Consider the following 23,812-nt stretch of genomic DNA (forward strand, 5'->3'; position numbering starts at 1 on the left):
GTTTTCAGAACATAAAAATATTCTTCTAATTTAAATAAATATCCTCTATCACTTTTCTTTCTCCATGTTCCCTCATGAATATTTAGCAATGATACTTCATATTTTTATCAATTCTTTGGTTGTTTTATTTGATTTTATGTTTATAGTTTGGCTTTTTAGGTTTGAGAGTTTTTGAATCATCTATGTATTTCATTACACTTAAGATAAACCTGTATTTTTTGCTATGGATGTATTAGGAAAATATTTTTTGCTATTCTTACTTAAGGATGTCTTTTCCTCCAATTTTTCCCTTTTTCTTATTCTTAGGATTGAATGTAGATCCCTCAGACTCTGTTCATATTTTAAAATATGTAGATGCAGATGATTTTACAATCATCTTTGATGTATAGAAATCCACTGCCAAATCACCTGCATGAATCCCAAGATATCCACAAACCATTCCCTAAGATGCACATACCTTCTCGTACTCTTGACTTCAAATACAAATATATAAAATATTAACTATTTGACTTTATATTGTAGAGATAACAACTAACTGCACTGTCCTCATGAGTCAATGCTATGCCATGGCTGGAGGAGCACATTTTACTATATTCCCAGGTGGCTTAAAGTAATCTGTTCTGAAATTCATTAGAGATAGCAACACCTCATTGTTTCACATCTAGTTTATGGATATATAATTTCAATATTTACAGGGTTTATATTTCTATCCTTTTAGAATAAAAAAGGTATAGTTCCTTTTATCTACAATAAACATTTTTATGTATCATTGAACAATTATTGAAAGCCTATTTTTTCCTCAGAGTAGGAACATGTGATCTATTATAAGGTTAATCTTATCTCCTGAGAATTACTTACATATGCCTGGTTCTCTATGAGTCAAGAAATATATTAACATGTACAAAAACTCCCAGTTGCCTTTTCATTTTCATGCTTTAAAAACAGTATCTTTAGAATTATTTTGTTTAAAATTATAAACATCACCAGCATCAGGAAGAAATGCACCCATCTTTGCAATCATTAGGTAGAACTTAATATGTTCAAAATGCACTCAGAATTCAATATTTTACAATAAGGTCAAATAAAATCATATTTGAATTATTTTTCTATCTCTAGAAAACTATATTACTTTGTTGTTTTAAAATTATACAGAAGATTTAAGATATTAACAAAATATTAAAAGTTTTACTTTTCTTTAAATTAATTATGCATACTCTGTGTGTATGTGTGTGTGTGTATGTGTGTGTGTCTTCATGCATGTATGTATTTGTGTATGTGGTGTTGGAATTTGTCCTTCTAGCATATATGATTTTTGGGCCATGAGCTATATTTTCATCCACATCTACATTTTGAGCAAATGCACACATTGGTTCCATCCTATTTACATTACACCAGAAGATCAGAGATGTTCTTCCACATTCTAAGATGTTTTTGCATAATTCTTAGTATATAGATAGCAAGATGTAAAATTAGTTAGTGTAAGGTATCCTTATCCTTGTTCATAAAATTCAAGTTACCTGTCATGTTGCAGTAGGGACTTGGATAAATCTTCAGAAACACACACACACACACACAACATACTCTCTCTCACACACACACAGACTCTCTCTCTCTCACACACACATACACACTCACACACAGACACAAAACATACTCTCTCTCACACACACACACACACAAAGACTCTCTCTCACACACACACACACACACTCACACACACACACACACACACACACACAAAATTATTTTCAGGATAATAGATTATGCCCAGTGGTTAGAAAACAATAAATAAAAATGCTGTGAAAGATAATGGATTATGAAGTGGTTTCCTTTTTTCTTGTTTCAAGGTTGCTTATGGATAGCAAGGGGGCACTTGTGATATGTTTCTTATTTAAGGGACTGTTTCTTAGGCACTAACAATGCTTATTGCAGATAGCTGATACCTTAGAAACTATCTTCGTAAAGATATACCTACCTACTCACAGTCATACACTATAGTAATATATTAGAATTCGAGTACATCAGTGCTATCTTCTCAGATTCCTATCATTTTATTTCATGCTATTTACTTCTTGCTGTCTTCCTGGGTCTTTGTAGAAGATTCTAGCTGTGAGAAGCAATAGAGATAAAAAAATAAAAGCACCTTGCTTGTTTTGGGAGCATAAAGCAATAGAGGAATTCTAAAATGCTCATTTTGATTTCCTAGTTCTATCACCATTACAGATTTCATTACTGTATGTCTGTATACCATCTAACTATATACACAGCTTGACATGGAGAGAGTAATCACCCATCTTTGTTTGTTTTGTTTTTCATTTTCTTTTGTTTTTGTTTTTCTTTTCTTTTTTTATTGCAGTTTTGCTATTCATCCTGACTTTCCTAGAACTGTACACATGGTGTACATGAAAGTAAGGATGTAAGTGATGGAAGTCTAAACAGGGAGGAAGCAAAGGGTTGTGCTCTATTCCAACCACCCTCCCCCTACCTGTCTGCTGACATAATGAGAGAATAATCAGGATGCTGAGCTCCTGCACCCACGGCTACTCAGTCTTGCTTTATTATACACAACCTGTTACAGTTAATGTTTGAATATCAAGTATCCACATAGTTAATTTTGTGATAAATATGTTAGACTGAAAGTCTTCCAGAGTTATCGCAAGGGAAGAAAAGAAAATGTTTATTTTATATTAGAGTTAGATTACAGATTTTAGATTATTAGTAATGATTAGACAATAACCAATTTTATACTTATGAGCTTCAACATTGTTTTATACCATTCTTCTCTGTACTTTTCATAGCCTTTAAGCGTAAAAGCAACAAACATCGATACAGTAAATGAAATAATTATGAAGTTACTATCAATGATGAGAATACCCGTAAGTTATTTTCAAGTTCTTTGGGGTTAAAATTGAATTTTCCTTTTGAGATTCACATATCTGCAAAGGTGTATGCATATAAATTATACAGATGAAACTTCATCATGATAAATTTGCATATTTTACAATCTTCTCCTTTTGGAAGTAAAGGCATCTATAATATAATAATCTAGAGAGGGACCTTTTTCTTGAATTTCTTGTCTACATTTCCAAAGAAAGGAAACTTATAGCCCTATGTTATTGTGTGTGGGGTGTATATGTGTGTGTGTGTGTGTGTGTATTGGTGAATTTCACTGTATATGTTTATATATCTCTCTATCACTTCCTGTGGGTTCGTATGATGAGTATCTGAGAAACAGAGAGTGTCACTCTGTTTCTCTGTCTCTATTGCTCTTTCTCTTTCTTACTCTTTCTCTCCTTCTATATTTGGGTGAGTAGATGTTTGAGTGTCTGCTTGAATGCATTTTTGTCCCTTAGCTTAATACTTAAAAACTCTATGACACACTTTCTTGGATTTACTCATGAATCAACAAGCAAGTACAATTAATGATAACTCCAATTAGATTATATTATCCTGGAGTTTGCTAGCAATTTCAACAGAATGTTCTATTTATATTATTGTTTCAATGGATCCATAATTCTGTATGCAATAATTATGTTGTGGAACTTCTTTCCAGTATCTGGCCTATTTTCCAGGTTAGACCCATCTTCATCTTCTCCACAGAATGGTTATCGCTAAATGAAAGCCAATGGTTGTGTGTACTCCTAGGCACCCTCAAAGCCTCTCTGTTTTTTGTTTCTTGGGGTTTATTTTGGCTATTTTTCTCACTGTTGCTGAAATAACTATATTTTTCAAATGTTCTTTATCAAGTCATCATAATCACAGTGAGTATATGACTCTATGGGTTCAAGGTTGTGTGTTCATGTCAAATCAATATTCAATATCCCACTGATAGACGGAGAGACCCTTGTGGGTCATTTTGTAATAATATTGGTCTTGGTTAGTGTTGATGGCCGAATGCAATTTCTTATTCTATAAGAATAAGACCAGTATTCTTGGTGGATCAATAGACGGAGTTTACTTCAGAGAGGAAAGGCAAGTACTTCTTGATTTTCTTCTGAAATCAGTCCTGATGACTCAAATCTGTGGTCAGAATATATGCCATTCATACTAGTCCTAATAATTTTCCTGCTAGAGAGCTGGAAATTGTAAGTAAAGAAAATCACTATATTATACAGGATTCTACTGTCAGATTATTTGTGACAGTTGGTTCTTTTTGGCTCTCAGAACAATGGAGATTACCAGCTCTGGTTCCATCCTGGCCATGCAGAAGCTCCAAGACCACTGCAAGGTAAGTACCAGAGAAATCTAAAGAAGGACTAGCTGAGTTCAATGGTCTATCCCTGAAATCTCAGATTTTCATTATTTAGATTTACATTTAAGTACATACTAAAACAAAATTTCTAAATATTATGCCATTCATTATATTTATAATAACTTCATTGTAGCCTTCAGGCACATTGATAACCTCATTAAGATAGAGTCTGTGAGCTGACAAAAAAATAACAGATTCTACTGTGATTTTCACTTGAGAAACTTAATTTTCCTAAAAAGAAAAACAAAACTCTGAATATATCATTTCTGAAGAAAGTAACAACAAAAAAAAAATGGGTAATCATTACACAAAATCCTACTAGCTAGAGAAATTTTTCATTGATTCCCAACAGTCACATGATAGCTCATAGGCATCCAAAACTATAGTTTCAGGGGATCAAATTCCCTGGTATGACCTGCTCAGTTATCAGGCTCTATATGGTACAACAGTATACATCTGAGCAAAACAATTACAAACAGAAACAAGTCTAAAATTTAAATGAAAACACATTCAAAGAATAATTCAGTGTCTTTGAGGAAACTGCGGTCACAAGACTTGTGTGTGTGTGTGTATGTGTGTGTGTGTGTGTGTGTGTGTCCAAAGATTTCATGTAAGTGGCAAAAAAATGTGGCAAGTTTAAAACGTATTCAATTTGCTTTGTTTTGGAGTTTTTGATCAGGGTTTAAAATCTGGAACAGTGGTAGGTTGGAGCAAACATCCCCCAAAGTTCTACAATGTGTCTGTGGACTTTGATTGTACATTTTTTTCTTTTTGTTCTTTTTAAATGTCATTCCATTATCCATGAAATATATGGTTACAGGAAGTCCTTCCCCCTCCCCAAAGTCACCCACACTCCTAAGAGGAGGATGCTAAGTCCATTACCTGAGTCCTCACTGGGAAGGTGACAGTGTTGCTTCTGTGTAAATTGTGTACTGCATCTTTTTAAAAAATCTTCTGCCTTAGTACTTCTTTCTTTTTGTTTTTCGCTTCTGCATGGTCAGCTATTGTGGGCTCCACTTTTTTGTGCTGCAACTTGATGTATGAAGGCATTGGTCTCCCTGGGTGTGGGTTGAGGTGATGAGTCAGGCAGAGCTGTCCTTTACACTGACTTGTGACCATCTTAATAAAAGTGTACATGTTATAAACAAACATATTCTCTTTATTTTAAACTATGTAGATTCTGTTTCGTAATGAAAATTGTAAATGTGGCCATATGTGAGTCCATGTGAAATATGCAGTTCCCTATGACAAGCAATTTCCCCACTGAATGAGAGATCATATTCAGATTACTAGAGACTTCTTGACTGAATCACCTGGTGTTCCTTCTATTGTCTTTTTAAAAAATTTTCTCACTAGCTAAATTATTGCCAAATAAATAAGAGTAATAAAATGCTCAGAAGCATTTGGATAACAATTAAAATTCTGAGATCATTAAGTGTGCTTGCAAGGATTATCTTTTAAAAGTTAATTAAAATGTGAAATTTGAATGCATAAAGTGAACTACAGAAAAGAGACAGTAACAATGTCTTTTAGAGATCAGAGTACTTTGTTATTCAACATTTTCTCATGTATTATGAAGGACACTGGCAATATTTTGATTATTTGAAGGAAACTGAAACTGAACTACTTTTGTTTTTCTTCAATATTTATTTTCAGGATTTTAATACACTAGATAATAACCAGCTCAAACCAAACTGACACATTTGACTTTATATTTCTATTGAGTCCAAGCAGGTATGAAACTCCCAGTCCTTACTTTTTTAATCAATGAGTGCTGAAAATACAAGCATGGGCCAAAATCATCCAGTTTTTTTTTTTTTTGGCTTTTTATATGATGGACACAATAGCAGTACTCAGTCAGTGAAAAGACAAATATGGATTGGCACATTCTAAATAAATTTATTGAGTGAAATCTGTGAACTTGATATCAGTTTAATTCTAAAATTTGGAAGATCTTTGTACATCATGAATTTTTCAGAAATCCCAAGAACTTACTGCTCTTGTTTGTGTCTCACTATCACTTTGAATGTGTATTTCAACCTACAGGCCATACACCTAAAACAGGCAGGTCTTAATACTGTCAAAGTAGAAACAACAAATGTGCTCATGTGGATCTAAATAAAGTGATAAATTGAAAAATTTCTCCTTGATTTTAGAGTTCTCAGCTTACACATCCTTACTTTATCATAATATTCATGTGATTCTCCTAATGCTTAGGGACAGTCTACATTGTCCAGAAGAAAGTTGAGACAGAAAATAGAGTAGTGCTTGCCAAAACCCATTGGAAGCTCACACTCATTATGATTAGTTTCAATTTATATTCTTTTCTTTTTATAGGTTATGAGTATCTACAGGAGGTCATAATGACCCACCTTCAACACACCTACAGTAGAGTAAATTCAAAAAATTCTACAGCTTTTCCTCTCTTGCCTGGATTGCTTAGGCAAGACCTAAACTTGGAGGGGCAATTCATTTTAAAGCCCCGATACTCAGCTATAAGCCAGCAGCAGAGTAAGTCGTCTACCTTCCTTCAAGTGCCCTCCTAGTTGCCATTTCAATTTTGCATAAAATATCAATGCATGTTGACATTGTTGCTTACGGGAAGGGCACTGCAGAAAACAAACCCAATACAATACGCCCCAGGTCTAGCCGGAGATCTTTATATTCTGACATCAAGTCTAAACTTGATTTTTTTGGGAGAATATCCCATTTGTTCCAGACAGATAGTCACCATAAGCTGGAATTCCAAGATGCTATATGTATACAAGTGTGTGGGCACAGAGCTTTCATCTCATTAGAATACAATTTCATGTTGTTTCATGATTAAAGCAGAGAATGACCTAAGAACTGCATTTAAATTATTGTAAGAGGCACAGAAAGGATATATGTATGGAACTGGACATAATCTGTGTCAGACTAAAGTAGAAGTAACCTTGGTGTCCAAGCTCAGACTCTAATCTCATTTTCAATTACACTAAAAGCATATTTTTGTGTGTCTTCTACACCTGCAGTTGGATTTCAAATAGACTTAATACTTAAGTTCTGGGGCTTTTGAAATTGTCTTAAGGACATTTTTTTCCAAAAATATTTTCTTGTTTTATTATTTTATTATTTTCCACATTACTCCTAAGTATCCCCTTCATTGCTTTAAATTCTTGCTTTTCTAAAAAAAGTCATTGTGTGTATGTATGTGTATACATATGTGTGCCTAAATACATGTCTATACAGATGCATACTTACACTAAAATTGATATATCCTATTCAGACTGTATCATATTACTTGTGTTTTTCCAGTCTTATTATTTTGTTTTGGACAAATAGTCAAAACTTTCTATATTGAGAAAGACCGTTTAATTTATATTTTGTTATATGACTCTTTTATTTACTTTTAATACTTTTGTTTTAAGTACCATATAAGTGTTCATTATGGTCTAGTTTTTGAAAAGATGTCTTTGAAGAGAAAAGTAAACTTTGATCTCAGCTTTGAACTTACACTACAGGAACCAGGGTCCCGAGTTTGACAAAACAGGCAGTCATGTATGCATTCCCATGAAGGAGGAATAATGCTGATGATAGAAATGTAACAATGGTCCTTCTAAAAGCTCATCAAGAAATCTAAGAATTGGAAGCGCTTCACTATGACATTTGAAGAAAATATAAAACTGATTGCTGTGAATAAAAATGAGGGTAGCTATGAAAATGGATATGACTTAGTGATACAACTGCCTGTACATAGTTCAGGGAACTTGCTCAATTGCATATCATTTATCTTATGATGCAGTGCAACATAATCTTGTGAGAATTCCCATGGGATCATGTCTTAGATACATCTCACAGATTAATAACAATGTAGAGTATAGGGAAGAAGAATATAAAGATGCTACAGGACGCCTAATCCATGACAACAGGGACATTATGCAATTGAAATTTGGTTTTTTAAAAGGCCATATTACAGGATTCCAGGTAATGATCTTATCTCCTCCTTAGAATCAACGGAAATACTGAAGAAGAAGGAAAGAACTTATAGGACACGATGCTTCCCCAGGGCCTATGTGCCCCATGAGGACCAAGGGTACACTGTCCCAAAAGTTAAGAAGAAGGGAAAACTCTTTGGTAGAGAGTTGAATTGGATCTGTAAGGATGGAAAATGGCCCACCGAAATTCTGGTAGGACTCACATGATTCACTTTTGGCTTTCCTAAGGAAAAATCTGATAAAAAGACCAGTGTTGCCTGATCTTTCAGAGTTAACAGTAGGGTGGGATTTGTACAAGTAAAGATTGAGAGTCCAAACCAGTTTGCAGTCCTTCTTGCCCATGCCAGCCCTTTCACTGCACCTGTGCACGCCATTGGTCTGCTTCTCCTGAGCCAATAGTGCTGGGCACTGCATAAAGAGTGACTGGTATTTCCCTTTCTTTCTCTCAGGACATCCTCTCCCTCTTAAGAGAAAAGGGCCCTACAGCAGTAGGTATATTTAGTATAGCTCCTAGTGATGTATTGTGCAAAGGAGTGAAAGAAAAACTCGACTCTGGGCAAAAGGTGAATATAAGAAAACACTCGGTGCACCTGGCAAGCTGGATTCTAAAGGTAGGGATCGTCCTTGCATCACATAGCCTCTGGATTCCTCTGAGTCTACATGAGTAGTTTCCTTCATCATGCATTCCCTTGAGTGATAGTAGATACATAAGAGGGAAATCTGGTAAGCTAAAAGGTTCTTCTGCTATTCATCACATAAGGAGTAGGGACTCAAACAAATATCCAGTCAGAATGAGCAGTAAAGTTACTAAAGTATCTTTCCTTTGATTTTCTCATGTGGCCATGTGGATGGTCACTTCATACTTGCATAGGAATGTCACCTGGTAGGCATGCCAATTCAGATGCATTTGACTGCCAGAGTTCTTCATTCTCTGTCTTGCACTACTGTTTTTCTGAGAAGCAGATTTCTCTTCCTCAGTATAGAGAATGTGACTCCTACATGTAACTCTTTGCTACACATATCAAGTAGGATGTCATAATCTGCTTGTCTATATCTCACAAAATATTGGTACAGAAATGCAGGGCCTCATGGCTGTGAAACAAGTATTCTTAATCAGTCTGCCATACCTTCACCACCATAAAATGATACTTTTTATTTGTTATTTAAATTAAAATTCAATTACATCATTTCACTCCTTCCTTTCCCTTGCTCTAAGTTTGTTTCCCCTTAGACTCCTACTTCTGCTAAAATACATGGCCCATTTTCATCTTCTGTTATTATTATATAGATAAAAGTGAGCCCACAAATATGTTCAAACAACCTAATAAGTCCATTATCATTGGTAGTATATGAACTATTTCTGAGGTAACTATGATTGGCTTACAAATTAGGGGCTTCCCTTTGAGAAATACAAATTTCCTCACTCTTTGTAATATGTATGTGCATGTAGTTCTTTATCTAGAAGTTTGTTTTTACAAGATTTATTCATTCCCATTTAGAATTACTAACATTGATGACTTTTGTTCAGAAATTGTTTTGACAAGCATATTACATTGTTGAACTATCAAATGTGAAGCCTCTCCCACATTTCTAGGACTCCCAATGTCAAAGCAGATTTATTGATCTTCTGGTATATAATCTTTCTGACTCTTTTGACCAATGTTTGCAGCCCAGGGTTTAGGAGTTAGCGTGTACTATGTATGCAGTTTGGCTTGAAGCCACAGGATATTTTGTTTTCTGTACCTTGAATAGCTGTGGTTTTCCATAATAGTTTCCATGCATTGCCAAGAGTACCTTTGCAAGCTACATTATCTGTAAAAATTATCTTAAATATTTGGAACAGACTATGGAATCATGCTTGTTTAGAGAAACTGTGATAGGACCTTCTCTAAGAGCCATGACCTCATATCTTCCCATGCTTCTAATAGTGGATATGATTTTCTGCACCTCAGAAATTAGATACTAACATAATATGGGTTTCTTTGTTATAGTTATCATCGTTGTATATTTCTGTCATGTAAAAATAGTATTTGGTCTGAGGTATTGATCTCTTAGGTATGCTAGTTCGCTTAGTTGTCCACTAGAGGACTTCGATCTAAAAAGAGATTTTTCAGCAATCCAAGCACATTTGAACATCAGCTCTTAGTTTTCCAGTTTTTATGGACAAATCTTACTGGCCCTACACATCAGTCAACATTCTACCTTGGGGAATGTCGGGGAGCTGAGAAGAAAGTTGGGACTATCCGAAATTTTAGAGTTGAATAAGTTTTCAGTAATCTCCATAATTTGTTTTCTGCAAAATATTTCTTCTCTCTATATAAGGAGTTTCTTCAAATGATTAAAGGCAGTCTATTGACCTCTCAGCTGTATGAGCACTGGCTTTCCATACCCGAAATGGTCAGCAATGAAGAAAAACTATCAACAGCAAAGAGGTAATGGCTGGCGAATTGTGTGAACAACATCAACCAAATAGAAGTAATATTTGCTTATACACATTAGAGAATATATATCCCAAAAATATTCAGTAAAAATGCTGCCAGCAAAAGGTTTCAATTGTTCACAAACACGGAATACATTTGCAAACAGAGGTGTGACTTAGGGAGTCACAGTGGACCATGATTATGATTATCAGTTTTGTACTACACTTAAATTTGTCATTTTGGCCCCACCCCTACCCTGATTCTGGAAAAACATTTAAGCAATATTTTGAATATACATTGTTACTTTCCTTTTATTTATGGAGGTCATTTCAAAAGATATAATTACTTTCCCCTTTTCTATATTTATAAATTGAGTAAACTTGTTTTTAACATAACTGTCTCTTTGTTCAGGCTTTTAGAAGAACTCCCGCCACTGAATGCTGCATTCCTGAGACAGATGTTTAGAATTCTAAATAAAATAGCCAGAAATTCCTTGATAAACCACATGCCAGCATACAGTCTCTCTGCTGCAATAGCGCCATTTCTTTTATGCCTTCCTAGATATGGAAATAAAGTACTGGCTACTGATATTTCCAAAAAGGTAATTGGCCATTTACTTTAAGCCTAGCTTTGATAAGCCTTTACAATGTGACAGAAAGACAATATTACCCTCAGAGTCTGAGTTACTTTGTTGTTGATGATGATGATTTTGGCTTTGGTTTTGCTTCATTTTGTAAAATAAGTACATGTTTGAATGGCTTTCTTTTGGAGAGGAAGAATCATTGGTGCATTTTAAGTAAGTAAAATATGAATAGGTATTTGAGCTCAATGATGCAGTTTTTTTGTCAGTTGTGACTTAGAATATCCTTAGACGAATCCAGTGAGAATAAATGCTGTGAAATGAAAAAAAAAAAAAAAAAAAAAAAAAAAAAAAAAAAAAAAAAACCAAAACCCTGGTTACTGGGTTCACCAACCAAGAATGAATTCTGATGTAATCAGTGTAGAATTTGTAAAATGCTACTTGTTTTCATGATGGTTTCCTCAACAAAACAAAGGTAATGCAATTTTGGATCATTTTTATCAGGTATGGTTATTATGACTCCTGATTTCTGTAATTAAATATGGCCTTGACCTCTTGATGCTGGTTATCATTGGTTTAGAGAATTATAGAGTAAAGTATTCTATGGGACCTGCCTTTCAAATATTATAATAAAGTACCAGAATTTTTACAGTATTGGTATCAAATGGTTATTTTGATTCTCAGTATTTGAGCTTCTGATTCACTATTAATTGACCAACTGCCCTGGGACCTGAAAGGAATATATTATAGGACAGCCTAATTGAGAATAAGTATTCCTCATATTGCATAGGAACAAATATCCTAAGGGAAAAAAAAGGGTTACAAAGAAACAAACACTGCAGATCCATAACTATCCAGTTTCTTCCATAGGCATTATTTTATTAATTCCCAGCATAATAAACCTGAGGATCAAGCTGTTACCATGGCATTTGCACTGAACCATCAGGGAAATATGAATGTTACCCCATAGATGGGTTTGCCTGTCTCTTGCCTTTTAGTTAGCCCATGGGACCTTTGAGTAGAAAGTTCCCTCCTTAGCTGTGCTTTTCTTTAAGCATCCTTACAAATATGCACAGCCATGAATGTGTCCAAGACAAGCAAGGTTAATCAAGTGGACAATATGTATAACATTCTGGGCCTCACAAGGTGAAAATTGGAAATCATCCTCTTATATGATATTGGACTGTGATGACCACACTTGAATATCTGATCTCATAATCATCTTTTAAATTTCTAAGAAGAAGCCCGCCTCGATACTTCATTAAAGCTAACGTTATCTCAGTATTTTAAAGTACATACTTTTAGCCTCCCAAATTCTTAAATAAAATGTGATTTGTAACTATGCAAAATGACAGAGACCCTTTTTGTTTGCCCTTTTTTTGTCCCAGATTTCTCTCGTAACATTCCTCATAGATAATTCTCCGAAACTGTTCGGGCTAGATATTGTTGCACTATGGTATGAAACCTCGTTTTATCATGGACCCGGAGGAAATACCTCATGTGACCAGGTTACTACATCTAATATCATCACCCCAAATGAACCAGAACATGGAGCCAGCAGCTGCCCCAAGGGGAGGACATACACCCCTGACCATGATGAACCAGCAATAAGTCAAGTGGCTCCTCCTCTCTCTGAGGGCACTAACGGTGTGTATACATGTCCTACTACTATAAGTTAAAAGTTAGAATCGTTTAGCACTGAACTATGAATTTTATAACAAACAACAATGAAGAATTTGCTAAACCATGTGAAGGGACACTTCACCTGTGTGTTATAATTTCCTACTGCAAGAGATTCCCTCCATATTTTGGTACCTCTTTGCACTGGTCCTGAATTTATGCAAAAGGTAAATCCCAGAAATGAGAGTAATTGACTAAGTATATGTTACTTACTTTGATATAAAGGGTATTAATTTAGATGTGTATTATACATTGAATAGCAATTCAATACCAAATTGGGTTTTCTCTACCTGAAATGTCTGGCTGTCCTAAATCTTACTGTGTAGACCAGACTGACCTCAAACTCGCAGAGATCATCTTGGCTCAGCTTCTGAGGTCTGGGTATAAAGGCACATGCCAAAATGCTTTTCTTTTATGCAAGTTTTAAAATATAGCCTAATATACCAGTATGGGATTCATTGACACTGTGAACTCAGATTTGAGCTCTCAGTTCGGTGGGTTGTGAAGGGGGAAACCAAGGATTGTAATAAAAGTGCAGTCAGGCAAGTTGTGTGGTGAAATTCAAATACTATTGTTAATTTACATTTGGCCATGGCAGTTCTGCCAGAAAGACACAGGTGGACTAAAAAATTGGTACTATTTTATCGCTTGAATCTAATACCTATATGCTTACCTTTCAAGACAAACCCTAAAACTACTAGGTATACTAGAACTGTGGCCATATACAACTAGATATCCAATGCCTTATGAAGTAATGTCATGATTATAAATGTTATAATACTGATTATTTTTCTGTGCCTTTGTGGTGAAGCATAAGTAATGCAGGCTATAAAATGTGAAGGTCATGCAAGTGCTAAGTGAGTTCAATTACAATAAATAATGATTTTACTCCTTTATTAGAATCAGAGACTCAAGAAGATAATATGAATGCAACCCAGCAAACAACTTCTCAAACTCCTACTGCACCACCAAAAAACCAAGTATTTCGTACTTGTCCACGGTTTATATGCTTGGACAAAATGCTACCTTCTATACTTGTGAGTTTGTTTCATTTTGGGTTTCTAAACCTGTCCTATTTCCCATAATTTCTGGGAACCTATTTTCTAAGTAAACTATTTCACCAAACTGATGAATATACAGATAACCTATTCATGAGGTCAGATTCTTTTAAAGTAGAAATAAAACCTACTGAAGTTAGAGTCTTCTAATTTAATGAAAAGTGAAAATTTGAAAAGAAATAGTATTCCCATGTTTTTCACTGATTTCAGCAAAGACCCAAACTCACCAGCTTGTTGGATGCAATGGATCTTTGGAATTGCCCAACTATCAATATTTTGAACTGTGTTAGGACTCCATATTACTCTAGAGTCTACCTTGGTGTTATTGCCTCTGGTATTACTCAATCTTATAATCAAAAATATCTATAGATTACTATCTGATATTAACAATAAATTAGATATATACATGTTTTTTGCTATACATGATCTTTTTATACTACTGCATTCTATGAAATTGTCGCCTAATAGGCTTAGTCTATCTTAAATATGCTTCTAGATTTCCATTGGAAATATTCATTTACTGTCCAGCATCTCTTTTAGCTCTATGCCTGTGCCAGGAATTTATGCCACACGTGAACAAGTTTATCATGTTAGACACATGAGCATTACTGCCCATTCCTTAGGTATTTTAGATCAGGATAATTTTGTCATCAATAACTGTAATCATGTAATCAATTAAAATGAAAGAAAACATGGAGTAAATCTGTGTATGGTCCTCATTTTTACAGAGTGAAACCATGGTAGAACAACTGAAAATTGCTTGGGTTCTTAAATGTGACAGCATCTTTCGATAAGGATGGTTTAAAATAAGAAGTCACCAAAGAAGGAAATAAAAGTCTCAGAAGTATAGTGGAAAAGGAAAGATTTCTTTAAAACACAAATGCCAGTTTTCACAGTAGAGGTCAGGGTAGACAGGAAGCCAAATAGTGATGTGATCTCTGAAAGAGAACTATCCCAATAGTTACTTGGAATGGCATGCTCTAGAAAGAACTTCAAAAAGCAAAGAAAAAGTAAGAGAACACCATTCACCAAAATGCTTCGGTGACTAGAAGTGTGATTCAATCTGGAGGGTTGTTTAATTACCAGAAACCCTTGATGATTCAAATTGGGAAAAATGGATTAGGGAAAGAAATATATTTGGAAGCTAAAAAAGAAAAAAGTGAAATGTCCTCTTCATTTCTTTCAGTTGTAGCTATGCATCCATGATTGCCATGACTCTGGTTTACCTTCAAAGACCTATTTGTGCTTTAGCTGTTTGGATCTGTTATAATAGAAGCTTGTCCTTATCCCACACAGGATATGATATCGGTCATTGAGGAAAAAGGACCAGAATCAGAAGAAGTATTCCAATCCATTTCCGATAGATCACACTTGGTCCTGAAGGATAAGATCTATACTGAGCAACACATCAATTGGGACCAAGAATCAGTACTCACAGTAGCTTACCTTTTAAAGGTAAGGCAGTATTTTGCATCACCAATATTCAGCATCCCTCTAGAGATGCATATTCTGTCCTTGAGATTACCAGATCATGACAGTTTTCTTGAACTATGGATACATGATCTCCGAATAAGAGTCACTTTAGGTAAAAGTGTGACAAGCTCAAAGATTCATCACAAAGACACAGGTGAACACTTTATGTTGGAGGTTAACTTTCTCATACATCAGATGGGCTTTTTTGGCATTACAAATGTTCCCACTGATTTCACCTCTCTAACTATGCCACCTGAATTAATAATAGAACAAGTAATAATAGTAATAAAAGTGTGTTTTACACGATGCATGTCTTAAATCATACTTACCACAAAAACTTAAGTAACAACAGTACAAAATAGCTGTTCTACCACAGACTTGTAATGTGAGAGAATTGCATGTTGCCAATTCTATATCCAGTCCAATATCTATGTCCAGTAGATATATAAAATTGTTTTCCTTCTCTAAGAAAAAATAAAGCAGTATTTTCACTTTTTCCTGATATTGCCATCCTAACCCCATGTCAAATACTGAAGAATTAGCCTAACTTACTTCTAAGTAGTCTAATATGCTTAACTTCTCAGTGAGCAGCAGTAACTCTAGAGCAAATATCATTGTTTGATTTTTATTTGGGGCATGATCTGAGATTGCCTCTAAGTAGACTGGAGCTATGGCCCCAGACATCAAGAGAAAAGATAATGCTCTGAGAGTAGCCATGGTTAATAACGTTAGGCAATGGTAACAAATGATCCCCCCTTGGCCCTCGAGCTTGCCAAGTGCATCTGGCTCTCATTGCCAGAAACCTGGGACCACATCACAGGGAGGAAAGTGAAGATCAGTAACTGGAAGTCATGTGTATTCACAGCAATTTAAAGGTACAGGAACACCTGGGCACCTTCCATTTGTCTGAATTTCTATCCTTGATACAATGTGAAAGTTAATTGTGGCATTTCAAACAAGTTGCTGCTTACAATTAATTTAAATAGTTGAATATTTACACATTTTAATTGAATATTTAAATGTTTTAAGAATGGATGTGAAACTGTGAGACATTCTCACATGTAAAACAGTGTGCTTAAGTAAGGAAGTTCACCACTATTCCAGGTGTACCCAGAGGCATATATGTATATTACAACTTTACTCTCTGTGAACTGAAAGTACAAGTTCACCTAATTATACAATCAGAATGAAGCATTTCCTGGCCCTGTCATTTTTGGATGGTTTTTTATTTTCAGAAAGAACACTTTGCTTTTTGTTTGTTTTATTGTTTTTTTAATACTTACTGTTCATTTTTTCTTCTTTTAATATTACTATTATTACTACCAATTTATTCATTCATTCATTTATTAATTTTCATCTTGAAACTGCTACACTATACCTCTTCATCCTTTATGAGTCTCTTTCCTTCTCCTCTGAGCAGGTCAAGGTCCCCATGTTATCCTTGCACCCTGACAAATCAATTCTCTTCAAGGTTAGCACAACTTTTCCTACTGAGGCCAGCTGGGTGAGGGGTTTCCACAGACAGTCAACAGTTTTAGTGATAGACCCTGTTCCAAATGTTGGGGGACCCACATGGTGTCCGAGCTGCACATTTGCTACATATATGCCATATGTCACAGCGCAGCTTCTGTATGCTTTTTGGTTGGTGTTCACTTCTTGGCAGCTCTCAATGGTCCACGGTAGTTGAGTCTGTTGATCTTCTTGTGGAGTCCCTATCTTGATCGGGGCCCTGAATTCTTTCCTCAATTATTCACTAAGAGTCCATAGCTCTATCTAATGTTTCCCTGTGGGTCTCTATCTGTTTTAGCCAGCTGCTGGGTGAAGTCTCTCAGAGAGCAGTCATGCTAGACTACTGTCTGGATATCCCACAGAGCGGCTGACCTCCATTGAGACAGATAGAATTTCAGGCTGTGAGTTGGAAAGCATATCCCTGATTTCAGGTAGTAGGGTGGACTGAAAACCAGGAAAGGCAATCAGAATAGACAGTAGGGTTATTTCATTGATGCTGCAGTCAGAACTCTGATTCTTTGCTTCTACTCTTAGGTAAAAACACATAGGCTCCTGCCTTTAGTTTCCACTTTTATAATGCATAATGCATGGAATTATTGATATGCAGGATATGGAACCCCCAAACAGATTGTGACACACAAATTAACAATCCCTGGTCTAACCTCCTATTTTTAAACAAAACTTTTTTCAAATACTTTCTACAATGTACATAGACCATTAATTTTCTTGTGTTTTTTTCATTATAAAAGGATTTTATTAGAAACATACAAGGAAGCTTACTTTATTCAGATTTGTATGAAAATTGGCTTAGTGTCCTTGATGAAGAATCCCTGCTTGGAAAAATTTCAACTATACGAAGGTAATGACATAGTATACACTTGGGGAAATGCCCAAAGTTAGAAGTAATGCATTTTGAGATATATGGGCTTGTCTTTATAGGATTATAAGCTGGAATGATGTCCCAAGACAAGAAGTTTCCTTTGCTAAGACATGTATAGTCACTTTATAAACAGGTGCATTTCTCACACAAGTGTGTTGTACCATGTCTGTAATCCAACCACTTGAGAGTCTTCTAAATTATAATGGTCATGGTGTGGAAGACAGCTTATGCTACGCAGTTGTGTGCAAGACAGATTAGAACATTGGTTTGAATTCCTGAGTGAGACAAGTTAAAAGAAGTATATAAGTATAATAACTGTGGGCTATTTGTATCCTAATACTATTACCATAGTATTGTAAATATTGAACATTTAAATACATATATCATTAATTAGAACGTGAAGCTATTACTAAGTTCTTCCTTCTCAACTATATCTACCTAGATAAGTCTGGGTCAGGTATAGCTTTGACTTCTTTGGGTCATTTCCCTGTATCCATAGAATGATTTCTTAAGTACCAGGACTTTGAGCTCCCATTTCTACCCAGGACTCCAGTATCTCTGCCTTATCTATAGCAGAAGCTTTTATGCCTGCATTGTGTAGGGTCACTAGTGCGCCTTCTGCTCCTTGTGTTCCAGAGTGTCACAAGAGTGCTGCATGGATTCATAGTAAGTTGGATATTAAATGTGCCCCCATGGTGGTTAGAAAGATGGTTCATTGTTTGGCAACACTTTTTTCCATACACAGAACACACAACCTGCAACAAGCTTCATTCATTCATTCTATTTCCAGAGAACCTGACACCTTCCTCTGGGTTCTGTGGGTAGCAGTAATACATGTAATACAGAAAAATGCATACATAATTTTTAAAGTTTCCCATAATTCTATAGGGGAAATTGATTTTCAGATAATATTTTAGCCAACAGTAGCAATATTTTACCTAAAATCTGTATTTTGGGGTGGGGTCATTCATTTGTTTATATTAGTGCACATGCAGAAGCTATGCATGCAGTCGATGGCATAACTATATCCAAAGTTCCATTTCTTTTTATTAGATATTTACTTTATTTACATCTCAAATATTATTCCCTTTCCTCATTTCCTCTCGGAAAACCCCCTATCCCATCTTCCAGACCCCTGCTCACCTATCTACCCACTTCCACTTTCCTGTCCTGGCATTACCCTTCAGTGGAGCAGCAAGCTTTCACAGGACCAATGTCCTCTCCTCTCATTGATTTCTGAAAAACCCATCCTCTGCTATATATGTAGCTGGAGCCATGGGTCCCTCCATATGTACTCTTTGGTTGGTGGGTTAGTTCCTTGGAGCTCTGGTTACTGGTTGGTTTATATTATTATTCCAGCCTATGGGGCTGCAAAACCCTACAGCTCTCTAGCTCCTCCATTGGGGACCCTGTGCTTAGTCCATTGGTTGGCTGTGAGCATCAACTTCTGTCTTTGTCAGGCACTGGCAGAGCCTCTCAGGAGACAGGTATATCGGGCTCCTGTCAGATAGCCCTTGTTGGCAGTCACAATAGTGACTGGGTTTGGTAAGTGTGTATGGGATGAATCCCATGTGGAGCAGTCTCTAAATGGCCTTTCCTTAAGGTTCTGCTCCACCCTTTGTGTCTAAATCTCCTCCCATGGGTATTTTGATCCCCCTTCTAAGACAAATGGAAGTATCCACACTGCGGCCCTCCTTCTTCTTGGCCTTCATGTGGTCTGTGAATTGTGTCTTGGGTATTCTGAGCGTTTTGGTTGATATTCACTCATCAATGAGTGCATAAGATGTGTTTGTTTTTCGTTTGTTTGATTGGTTGGTTTTGGGTTACCTCACTCAGGATATTTTCTAGTTCTACCCATTTGCCTAAGAATTTCATGAATTCATTGATTTTAATAGCTGAGCAGTACTCCATCTTATAAATGTACATTTTCTGTACCTATACCTCTGTTGAGGGACATGTGGGTTCTTTCCAGCTTCTGCCTACTATAAATAAGGCTACTATGAGCATAGTGGAGCATGTGGCCTTATTGTCTGTTGGAGCTTCTTCAGGATATAAGCCAAGGAGTGGTATAGCTAGGTCCGCTGGTAGCACTATGTCCAATTTTCTGAAGAATCAACAACCCGATATCCAGAGTGGTTTTACCAACTTGCAATCCCACCAGCAATGTAGGAGTGTTCCTCTTTCTCCACATCCTCACCAGCATCTGCTGTCCCCCAAGTTTTTGGTCCTGGCAATTTTAACTGGAATGAGGTGGAATTTCAGGGTTATTTTGATTTGCATTTCCCTAATGATTAAGGATGTTGACAATGCAGCATTACTTGTCAGACAATCAACAGTAAAATTTTCCTTTGTCTATATAGTATTCTACTGAAGATGCCACAAGCAAATTACATTGTTCTTAAACAGCTCATTCGTGTGCTATTAAAAATGAAAACTTCTGCCAAGAATACTCTAGACAGCTTCATCTTATCTATCCGTATAGCCCCACATGTGTTATGGGATCAGACTTGTGTGAACTCATTATTTGGAAGTGACATTCCAAAAAAGGTAAGAGGATCTGATTTTTCCCTTTGAGAACAAAGTAGTCATTGTGATCAAGAAATTGGGAGTACCTCAGAAAGGTCAGCGATGTTAAAGGAAACCCTAAGATTGCATTATTCTGGAGTGGGAGATACATTGATCTATTTCAGGAAACATTGGGAAGGGAGATTGTTAATATAGTTTGAAGGAAGTGAATCATTTGTTTTTTGTTCTTTCTTTCCTTTTTACTTTTTTTTCAGATATTGATCTTAGATATTAATGTTTTACCCAATAATATGCTGCATGTATAATGGTAGTTCAAGAAGACTACAGTAAAGTTGAAAAAAGTCCCTATTACCTAGTGTTTCACTTGTTTGATTATTTACTATTACAGCTGTACTTTGGAGCACATGATAGTTGTTCTTTATCATTGTGAGACTATTAAAATTATGAATTACCCTAACTGCACTACTGGTCATAAAAAAGAACATTGCATACAATTTTATATATAGATATAGATATAGATATAGATATAGATATAGATATAGATATAGATATAGATATAGATATAGATATAGATATAAATATACACAGACATATATACATATACATATATATGCATATGTATACAGACATATATACATATAGATATATGTATACATATATATATATACATACAATATGTAATATAATGAATAATGATGAACATGTACTCTATCTTATATAATATAGTTTCTAATATTTTAGCACTAACTTCTACTTATATAAAATAGAAGTATATGTTTGCATTATTTTGGGTACATTTTTAGGTACCTTAATATTTTGCTTTATTTATCTCTTCCTTTTCCTAGAAAGCTATATGCATTTATATTTTTCATCACTTTAATTATTTAGTTTTAATTCTGATTGCAGTACACTACTCTAGGTCTCATCCTCACGACCCCCTCTTCCCTCAGTTTAATTTTAATTTAAAATTTTATTTATGTTTTAACTTTTTTAAAGTTTGGGGGAAGTTACCAGGGGAGAGTGTAGATATGGATGGACTAGAAAATGAGTGTTACTGGGTTGCATGATGAGAAATTCACAGAGAATCAACAAAGGACTTACCAATGAATGAAGTCATGGTGGTATTACTCACCATGGAGTAGAGTAGACCAATGAAAAGCTCCTTCAATTTAGAAAGTGTCTTAATTTGCTACTATTATGATAAAACACTGAGGAAAATTCTGGAGGACAGGTTACACTTCACAATATACTTCTAGTTACCAGTTAACTACTGAAAATGTCAGGGCAAAACCAAAGCGAGGCAGGAAGCTGGAGGCAAGAACTGATGCACAAGCTGTGTAAGAGTGCTTGCTGCCTCTTTTCCTGTACCTCCTATCTCTCTTTGTCTCAGTAATAGCTCCTGGGTGGCACCATCCTGGAGTTCTGGGACCTATAAATTCCATTGTTAATCAAGAAAATATTCCACAGACTTTTCTACACAATGGGCCAATCTGTTGTCTCAGTTTCTCAACATAGATCCCTGTTCTCACCAAATTCTTCATTAGTCATTTTTCTATTGCTTTAGTAAAACACCAGGACCAAGGCAACTCATAGAAGTAAATGTTTATTTGGGACTTAGAGATTTAGAGACATTACCATCCTTCAAATTCATGACAGAGGAGCATGGCTGCAGGAAGGTAGGGCAACCAAACAGGAAGCAGAGACCTGGTGGCTCTCATCTTAGGCAGCAAACGTGAAGCATAGAGAGTACACTCCAAATGGCACCTGACTTCTGTGACCTTACATTCTAACCTATGACATACTTCCTCCAGAGATGTCAAGTCACTAAACCACTCAAAAGATTTCACAAAGATGGTACCATAAATTGAGATGCCTGGAATTAGACAGGCATCACATTCAAAATATCACAATGAAACTCCACCTCTTCCCCATTCCCCTGCATAAAATCACTAATTCAAGAAATCTTTGAAGTCAGTACTGTGATTCACTCACAGTTATTCTGGCAGCATATCAGTTCTGAAATGTTACATTGCTTTAGTAGTTCCCCTATTCTTTGAAGTATGTATGAAATTTTAACATGATAAAGTAAGTTGCGAAGAACTTAAGCATCTCCATTTCAGACAGAGACTTAATTTCACAGGTTCATATCTGCTCAAAGTAACTGATATTTTCCTTTTCATTTTGGAATTCATTTTTTTATCGATTTCAATTTCGTAAACTATGTAAAATTACAGAAGATCTTGTTTTTTTTTCCTTGTGTTACAGATCTCTGTTATACAAATCATGATTGATAACTTTGCAGATATATTTGGAGAAGATGACCCTATAATTTGTGACAACAGTCAGAAGAGGTCAGATGACATAAAGACTACAGTAAATACTGCTGGTAAGTCAAAAGCTTTGAAATACTGATGAATTAAAGGTTTCATCTGCTTCTTCTCAAGCAGAAGTTCCTAGAGATTAAGAGAAATTAGTCATTAAACAGATGGAAGGATGATATTCTCTGATTTCATAAATTTGTAAATATCAAAGCCCTATTGTAGCCTATTATATTAAAATGTGGGAAAAGATTTTTAAACAATACTTTCATTAAATTATATATTAATATGTGTATATATACATAGGTATGCATAAAGACACACATACACACACATACACACACACACTCGCACACACACATATATTCTTTCATACATGCATGTAGGACAGAGGAACTCCTTACTTAGACCCTGTACAAATTCCAGCATATTACCTGTTATATTTCTCACCTTTCTTCCCATGGTCCATAAGTCATGTAGGATATCTTGGATATGAAATTATTTTTAAAAAGTTCACTTAGAAACAATTATTCAATTTAAAAATTCATTACACATACTCCCAAGAGTGAACAATGTGCCAACAAGCTTTGCTATTCTTGGACAGAAACACTGATGTTTAATTTCATTTGATTCATAATCTTGCCAAATGCTTAGCATTTGGTATCAATATGAAGTTGCACAGGATCCACTACAACACCTATGTGAGGAATCTTAACAAATAACACATTCAGGAGCAGATATATTGTTAACTCAAGAAGCTTTTGTGTACAGTTCAGAAAATATACTGAAAACTAGTCTGATCTGAAGTGGGGTGAATCTATCATCAGAGAATGTTTTTCTAACTAAGACATTTCTTGACTTCATTTAGCAGGGGACAACGAAACAACTGCAACATATGACTTTCCACAAAGGAAACTTCCTCATGACTAAAGAAGGTTCCTGTCATTCTATTTCAATAAAAGAAACAACTTCAATTATACATTTACCCATATTATTTATTACAAATAGATTCACTCACTATTTATTTCAAGTTATGTATTACATATTCTTATCTATTATAATAAATTGAATTAAATTGTTATTGCTTAGACTCGAATATGCCTGATTCATGATTCTCCATAGTATTTGTAAAATGGCATTTC

The 23,812-nt window shown here is 35.4% G+C and overlaps 2 protein-coding genes across 4 annotated transcripts in view; both read left to right on the top strand.

The window, feature by feature from the left end:
- LOC127683492 (rho GTPase-activating protein 20-like) overlaps window positions 1-23,812 on the top strand; it is a 785,040-nt gene that overhangs the window by 73,508 nt on the left and 687,720 nt on the right. The gene's annotated exons all lie outside the window — the stretch shown is intronic.
- On the top strand, window positions 3,436-23,751 carry LOC127683499 (rho GTPase-activating protein 20-like). Of its 3 annotated transcripts, XM_052180792.1 has the most exons (13): window positions 3,446-4,228; window positions 6,590-6,763; window positions 8,240-8,418; window positions 8,676-8,837; window positions 10,549-10,658; window positions 11,058-11,247; window positions 12,615-12,873; window positions 13,807-13,943; window positions 15,261-15,419; window positions 17,696-17,805; window positions 20,187-20,373; window positions 22,618-22,738; window positions 23,539-23,751. In XM_052180792.1, exons 2-13 carry the CDS (start codon window positions 6,616-6,618, stop codon window positions 23,598-23,600), a joined length of 1,824 nt encoding a protein of 607 aa, XP_052036752.1. In that variant the 5' UTR covers window positions 3,446-4,228; window positions 6,590-6,615; the 3' UTR covers window positions 23,601-23,751. The 3 variants fall into 3 exon arrangements, with proteins under 3 accessions (XP_052036754.1, XP_052036752.1, XP_052036753.1); XM_052180794.1 differs by lacking the exon at window positions 23,539-23,751 and having other exon boundaries at window positions 3,436-4,228; window positions 20,309-20,373; window positions 22,618-22,714; XM_052180793.1 differs by lacking the exon at window positions 15,261-15,419 and having other exon boundaries at window positions 3,448-4,228.

The sequence above is a fragment of the Apodemus sylvaticus genome, chromosome 4 (genome assembly GCF_947179515.1).
Source record: "Apodemus sylvaticus chromosome 4, mApoSyl1.1, whole genome shotgun sequence".
In the NCBI taxonomy this organism is placed as follows: Eukaryota; Metazoa; Chordata; class Mammalia; order Rodentia; family Muridae; genus Apodemus; species Apodemus sylvaticus.